The sequence below is a fragment of the Miscanthus floridulus genome, chromosome 3 (assembly GCF_019320115.1).
Source record: "Miscanthus floridulus cultivar M001 chromosome 3, ASM1932011v1, whole genome shotgun sequence".
Lineage (NCBI taxonomy): Eukaryota > Viridiplantae > Streptophyta > Magnoliopsida > Poales > Poaceae > Miscanthus > Miscanthus floridulus.
In genome coordinates, this window is record NC_089582.1 from 16998999 (window position 1) to 17007012 (window position 8014).

At 45.5% G+C, this 8014-nt stretch overlaps 1 protein-coding gene across 1 annotated transcript; it reads right to left on the reverse strand.

Moving 5' to 3' along the window:
• Window positions 1–398: 398 nt before the first annotated feature.
• On the reverse strand, window positions 399–1736 carry LOC136543260 (pheromone receptor transcription factor-like). The gene has a single exon (XM_066535755.1). The coding sequence runs from the start codon at window positions 1734–1736 to the stop codon at window positions 399–401; it is 1338 nt and encodes a 445-aa protein (XP_066391852.1).
• Between the last annotated feature and the right edge of the window lie 6278 nt (window positions 1737–8014).

An 8014-nucleotide genomic window follows, 5' to 3' on the forward strand; every position in this document is an offset into this window, starting at 1 on the left:
AACATTCAACAAGATCTACAAATCTATGGTCCCTGATTGTCCATCTGATCGAGCGATGGATATAAACTCTTTTTTGCCACTCATTAAGGCTCCTATTTAACTATTTACCATTTTATGCTTTCCAACACATAAAACGTATTTCCGAGGTGTTACAAAACTATTACATTTATAATACAATATAAAAAATATTCCATGGATATGCAATAGCCAAACTTATAAGGAGTTGGACCCCCAACATACCCATACACATAAAACTTCTTTAATTCCCTAATGACAGCAATAAATATGCTAGACTTAATTAGGCTTATGGTGTAAACCAGTACATTTATTTCCCTAATGACATCATCATCTAGATAACTCAGACTACTTTGAAACACAGAACAATTAAAACTCATGCATCAATTATCATCACCAAACCAATCCATATTACCAAGACCTCCAGCACCATCATCATCACTAGAACTTCCTCCTTCGGAAGAAGACTCTAATAAGGTCTTGCTGAGCCACTCATAAGTTTCTCCATTCGAGCCAGAAGGACAGGGAACGTTGTGACAACCAGGAGCATGTTGGCCTCCACTAGCACCACAAGGAATAAGTGAAGGTTGCTCGTTGCCTGTAAACGAGTGAGTGGGTGTGGTCCCACCAATGCCGCCAAAGAAATGTGAAACTTCGTCATTATTTTCTAAGATTGAGTGAGGATTTGCATGGTTCTCTGACTGCACATCTGGATTAAAATTTAGTGCTTCGAAAGGAATCCCAACTTCTACAGATCGTTGTGAAGGAATTTGTAGTGCTGATGTGGGCAGTGGTGGTGGTGGTGGTGGTAGTGAAGATAGCATAGAAGTTTGCGAGAAATGTCCGGAGGTGTTACCAGTGATGTCCACCCCTAGGCTCTGATAGTTGTACTGGTGGGCTTCATTAGGTAGGGGCATCATCACAGGTGCTTGTGGTCGCACCATCAAGGAAGCTGGGCGTTGTGACAACTGAGTGTGCCGAAGCAGCATCCTCGATATGGCTTGTAGAGATGATGGCTGCACAGGTGGACTCATAACAGAGACCTGTGGCCTCATCGACTGCGGAAGAGTGCACGATGATCTTAAAGACGACAAGGATGGTTGTGATTGTGAGGAAACCCATGGCAAACGTCGCGGTGGCTCTTGTACCTGAGAATGCGGCGGAGGGAACAGCCGCAAAGGCGGTGGACCTCTCGACGATCCGCCAATCTCAACCCAAGGAGGAGGATCAAGTAGGCCTCGAATTTCCTGACCGATCCGTGCAAGCCCACGGAGCAGCTCATTGAGCTCATCAACACAAAGATCATCCACCTTGCTATAGATAAGCTTACCCATCCTGGACCTCTCCTGAATCGCCTTGACGCGTGCCAGAGACTCCACGGCTCTCTGCTCCCGCATGACCTTGCTCTCCTCTAGCTGCATTATCTCTTTTTGCAGCTTGGCGATCATGTCCTTTTCTTGCTCGTCAGGACCCTCCGGGGCACCACCCTCCTCCTCTGAAAGGAAAGAATCCATGATGGGGCTGAACGATGGAGCACTGAAACCGGACATTTTCCCGTTTTCAGCCTCCAGTACAATGGCGATTCTTGCGCCGGTGAGGGTGGACAGGTTAGCGGCCATCTTGAAGAGCCCATCACGCCGCTTGGAAAATGAGATGCTTCGGCTGTTGTTGTTCTCGATATACCTGATGCCGGATCTCCTTGGACGCCTAGGCATCCTCATGATGGTTGTGTTTGGATGACATGACAAGGAGCTCCAGAGGCATCCTATATGTAGAAGAAGAAGAAAATGAGTTGCAGGAACACTAACCTCGTGTCACCTGGTCAAAGTGGGGTCCACTTAAGGTAACTGTAAAAATTATGATGGTCTCTGTATATAGATATTGCTCTTTAATTTAGCAACGAAAACAAGCTAACTTTCATGCATGACAAGTAAAATATAGTGGGTACTTAATGTGGCCTGATATGAGGTCTTGCCATTTAGTCTAATATTTATTGCAAAAGCCCTTTTTTTCTGCTGGTCTCCGGTGGACCGTACATAAAGCCCTTCAGTTTGAAGTAGTATATTTAGCGCTAATCAAACACAGCCATATATATTATGTCTATGTCCCTACTACTTCCTCCAATCATTAATATGAACCCATTTAAATTTATCATATATATAAGTGAAATTATTTTACCTTTGACTACAAATATCTAAAACTTTTGTAGTTTGGCAACACTGGATTTGCATTTATTAGATTCATTAATACATATACACTTTGATAATACTCTGCTTTTGATATGAAAAGATTTTATAATATTGCTAACAAAATGTATTGTAATATGGATTCTCAACTGATCAGAAATTATTCTTTTCCCAACCTCAAGTTGAACCGCTGCAGTATATGTATATCTAAATTTTGGATTTATTTAATTAGCACTGTGTTTGAACTCACTGTAGGTCGATGCATCATGATTATATTAGGAATTGCAAAGAATGGCACTTCTTGAGGCAAGGGTGAGGAATGGACGGCTTGGTGACATTTGCTCTGCTGTAGAGGCTGGAGCACATACTTTTTGCTTTTCTTTTTTGATTTTGGGGCAAAATTTTATTTTTAGCTTGAGCAAGTTTTGTGTTGAGAGAACAGAAGCGCAGAATAGATTTAAGAGCCCATGCCTCCATGCAAATTAAAGAAGCCCAAAACATGTGGCGGAATGAGCTCAGCCCAGTAACGCTGTGGGCGAGCGACAATCCGGGCCCATCTGAGAGGCACGAGGGCTGCCGGGCCACTTCGCACGGGCTGGAACTGCAACGCTGGATGATCCCCTACTGCATTCTCTGTGTCTTCGAGGCTATTTTTGTACACTGCCTATAATAAGAATAAGAATAAAAATAAAAAAAATTAGGCATCCGACGATCCACCTAGTTTTGGCCGGTGGTTCTTTTTTTCAAAAATTATATTGTAATAGACACATATACCGCCATAAATATGTACAAACACTCGTTTCTATAAATGCATACACAAAAACTCTATCTGTATATGCACAACTTAGAGACTCACCTCTTTCGTACAAGAAGGACCAATACTCGTGCCAAACTACCGCTAATATAAAATGTTTATCTTAAACTTATATAGATATACTTGCTCATTCAGATTCATAATAGTTTCCTCTCTTGTATGGCAACCCATGTGCATTGTAGCTATTTTTAAATCATTGATAAAACCTTAGCTTTTAGCAATGCCTTTAACATGGAAGTGGATGATCATTGTTTAATGCATACATGTATAGATCGTGTGACTAGTGACACGGATCACGCATTACCTTTGAGTTACGTTTCCTATATCTTAACAATGGGCCAACTGCAAACGTGGACAATTTAGAAGCATACATTAAAAATACGTTGGGAAATATTTTATCATGAGAAATGTAGGTAGTTTACATGTAGTTTGGTTATTTTAGATTATTTGTGATACTTATGGAATGGATAATTTACATGCAAATTCAAATGGTTACTTTGGATATTTTTTTCATAGCAGCTTAGGTGTGGGTGACCTTAGATTATTTTTAATAGTAAACGGTGTTGAGCAATTTAGATGTGAATTTAGGTGTTATTCTCGTAAACCCCATCACTATCGGTTTTCGCACTTCGTTGGTGGAAGTTAGGATGATCAGCTTATCATCGCTGAAGTCAAAAACCAGCAATGAAAATTTATTAAAAAGTTTTAAAAAGTACATGGGTCACCATATGTCGCGGCCATCAACGCTTGTGGCCTGCTCGTGCCCGCTATTGCTCAAGCCCCGTGCCCTTGCACTCTGGTGCACCCCCGTTCGAGCCACCATGTCCGGAGAGACAGAGGGAGGGAGTGAAGAGGGAGAGGGGGGGAAGGAGCTTGTCGGGGACCAATACTAGGGTACCCAAAGAGGATGAGCTAATGGTCGTCAACATTGATTAATCCGAACAGTCAAGAGCGCGACTACAGCTCCAACCGACCCTCAGGTGTGCGGGCTCCGCCACACCCGACCTCTGGGGGCAGGCTCCGCCTCACCCGACCTCTGGGCCGGGGGCTCCGTCTCGCCCGGCCCCTCAGGCATGGCTCCTGACGGAAGCCCATACTGCCGCCAACCACTATGGGCCAGAAAGTACAAACCAAGGTCAAAGTTCTGGCATCGTGCAAGGAGCGGGCACATCTCAACATGACCCGTGCCCACGACATGTCACTCTAGGGAACTCACATCACCAACAGTGACGGACACGTGGTCACTATGCTGCCTACTCCCTGTATGGCCGCTGACCAGCACGCTGGTTCACCGCGTCGCCCGCCGGGACGGAATGGGACGTCACGACCCACTAACAACGCCGGGGCGTGGCATCAGCGGAGAACAGGCGCCCGGCGTGGAGCCGTCCCTATCACTATTGGCAGTGTCGGCGGGACCCGCATAAAGGAGAAGAAAGGCCCGGCAGTCCTGGAAGCCTTCCTCTCCTTGGCTCTTCTCCCTCTTTTTCTCTGTGTAACCTGCTCTTTCCCTTCGTCTATAAAAGGGGAAGCAGGACGCCTCAGGAAAGGGGACGGCGGTTCACCACTCTACACGACTGTAGACATCAAAACACATGCCCTAACACGCCTTAGGAGCACACGCACATCAGAGACTTGGGATATATCCCTCTCTCGCTTGTTTGTAACCCCTACTACAAACTTTCAGTGCTAGTAACACGAGCAGCAACGACGAACTGGACGTTGGGACTTTCTGTCCGAACCAGTATAAACCTCGTGTCCTCTAAACACACCATCCGAGCCAGACGCGTAATACTAGAAATTTACTAGTTGGTAACTCGAAACACCGATAGAGCTCTAGGATAAAGGGAGGAGAGAGAGAGAGAGGAGAAAGAGGAGGAGGAGGAAATGGTAAGGAGAGACATGTCTTCTCGTGATCTAACATAAAGAAGAGTATAGGGACCGATGTAAACCTATACCGTTGGTGAAAACCTCCTTAATTTTTACAAAAAGTTCGTGATACGAACCGACGGTGAGAATCATTTTCACCAATAGTTTCATCAGAAATCGGCGGTGATATATTATCATAAATAATTTTTAATGAACCATTGGTGAAAATATTGCTGCAAAAATATTTTTATGTAATAATGTACTTACATTACTTTTTATAATGCTAGGGTAATTCTCCGATCACTATTCTACACACATGTGTTTTAGCAACAGTGCCAACATACGACGTCGTCTTCGTGAAGGCTCTCGGTTAGGGGAGGGTAGCAGGCGTGCAGGGCGGAATGGCACCACCGGCCGCCAACAGTGGGGCAAACAGGCTTAGGCAGTGGTGGTTCGAGAGCGGTGAGGCACAGCGGCAGCGGATGCCGACGGTCGGGTGATGGAGGACAACCGGTGGGCAGGGTATGCGGTGGCGGCAACCAAGCACAACGTCAGTGAAGATTGAGGTTGTGGCGAGGAGGTGGCTGGTGAGGTTGCTGGCAATCTGGGTGGCGGCGACGAGGCCGGCGGGGGAAGGGAAAGTTGGGGTAGATGACTAGATGAGAAAAAAGATGGAGAAAGACAACCCACGCGTCGGTATCTGAACTAACACGCGCGCGTCAAATAAAGGGGGTCCGGATAATTTAGATAAAGATTAAGAGGCTACAGTAAAAGGAAAAGTAAGGTCAGGAGAGAGCATGGCACGAATGCATGCACGGTTGACCGGATCAGATGAACTTGAGATGGGAGAACTAGATTCTTTTAAACATCAGGCATCCATATTCATCCACGGGCAGTCAGTGTTGTGTGCGCTAGCTCGGTTGTACACCTGGCCTCTCCTGGATCCACGTGACAGCGATTGGGATGGAATAATCACTGAACAATGACAACTGTATGCGCAGGGTTAGAAACTTAGAATAATAAGGAATCAGGAAACCAAGACATTGTCGTCCTTAATTGGAAGCGAGCAGAGGCGCACGCTTATGAGCGAATCTCTCTCTCCACGTAAGCCTGACCAGGTCACCCGCAGTCTAGGTACGGCGAATAGGGGAGCTCGCAACAAAATGTGCGTGGGTGTATGCACTCGGTGAGAAAATTCACAAATTGAGAATTCATGAGCCTTTCAAGATTTAACCCACAAGTCATCGATATACGAGTGTCAAATCTTAAAAAGGCTCACGAATTGGATGTCAGATGATATCAAAGTCTCTCTCGTAATACGGCTGCGTCCAACTAGTGATGTCGACCTCCATTCCCCAGGAGCTAGAGCAACTCTAAGGGGGTGTGCTTACTTGCCGTGTGGGCGCTAGGATTTGTGATGTATATGAGGTGCAAATATGGTGGAAATTTAGCTTTCACCATTGTATTTTTATTTTTGCGTGGGTCGGCCACAATCACTGGATTGCATGTAGCTCCTCCCCAGCCATTGCCTCAACCATCCGGAGCTCTGCTGAGGGGTCTGACTGGTTGGTCAACGGGGTCAAGGTGTAGATGCCACGTCTCAATACGAGGGATCCACTTGTTAACCATTGTTTGAGGCTAAGACATGAACGGAGATTACGCCACGACCTGCACTATGGTTGTCCTGTGTGGAATGGAAGATGACGGCTTGCTAATGTGGCGGCATTGCTCCACTAACCTAGGCGTGGGCAAACCACTAGGGCAAGTCCCTTCCCCTGTCAGCAGATTTGATGGGGGATGGGTCTGAACTTTCTGCCACTCACCCATGACGTACAACAGCAGTGGAGGAGAGGGCGAAGCAACATTAGTGGAGAGCCTCATCCTGTCTGACTGACATGTGGGGGCCCTATACTTTTTCTTATGGGGTCTCATAATCCCTAGACATTCTCAACTATCTCGCTCCTGTTTTTAACTCTGAGTGCAAACCAGAGGTTATGGTGCCTAGGAACATGAATACATCCACATTGGACGTAGGGATCATTATCTAAACTAGTATACATCTCTAAATCTCTTAGTGTTAAACCATCTGAACTAACACGCTATACTAAATTTACTAGTTTGTGATACGAAACACATCGACATGAACATTTACGCTATATGCTAGAAGCTATTAGCCCCCTAACGACATAGGACACTAGTCACAAGAGGCCTCGCTAAGGGCCTATTTGGATACTCCAAACTAAAGTTTAGTCCATATATATAGGTATCTAGACATGTGAACTAAAAATGGACTAAACTTTAGTTTCTACTCCAACTTGCAATTAGTCCATTAGTTGGCAAATGTGGACTAATGTGACTAAAAAGTGTCCATGAGTCTATGTGTAGGGTTTGTTTGTTTTTTTGCTTTTACTTCACTTTTAGTCCATGTATCCAAACACCATTTGACTAAAAGTGATCCACATAAACTTTAGCTCAACTAAATTTTAGTCCATCTAAACTTTAGTTTTAGATCATCCAAACATGCCCTAATTATTTCACCTCCACGGGGCCGCCCTCCAACTCTGCCGAGAAGGCACTCACGAGTTGCTTTGGAGAAGGTAGCTACCCAAATCTGCCTCCCAAGTCCCATCCCGTATATTCAGCTGGAAACAGGCCTGACAGTTGTTTAATTAGTTCATCTGATGACACATTTATGCATTTGGAAAATGCATCACCGCCTGCAAGTCCTCCTTGGTACTTGGGCTACAAAATTGCGCCTTGGTTGGTTTCGCAGCTCGCAGCAGCCAAGGGAGTGGATACGGCCTAGTGCAACAGCTGGTTTGTTGTTAATTACACTACCTGTCGCAGGATGGCTGGCGTCGTCAAATTAAAGCCCTATTCCTTCCCATGGTCTGGCTGGCCTGGGGTGACTCCACGCAGTGGAGGATCTGTTGTTGCATTGCATCTGACTGACAGTCTGACTGATGAATAAGACGAGGGGATTAAAAATTCCGGGTCGTCTGATCGCATCCTTTTGTAACGACCTTGCTAGCTTTATTTGCTGCCCTGCCATATAGAGTAATTATGTGATGATGACAGGGTATAGAACAGAGAAAACGGCCGGCCAGAGCTGATGAGCAGTGAGACCGGCCAT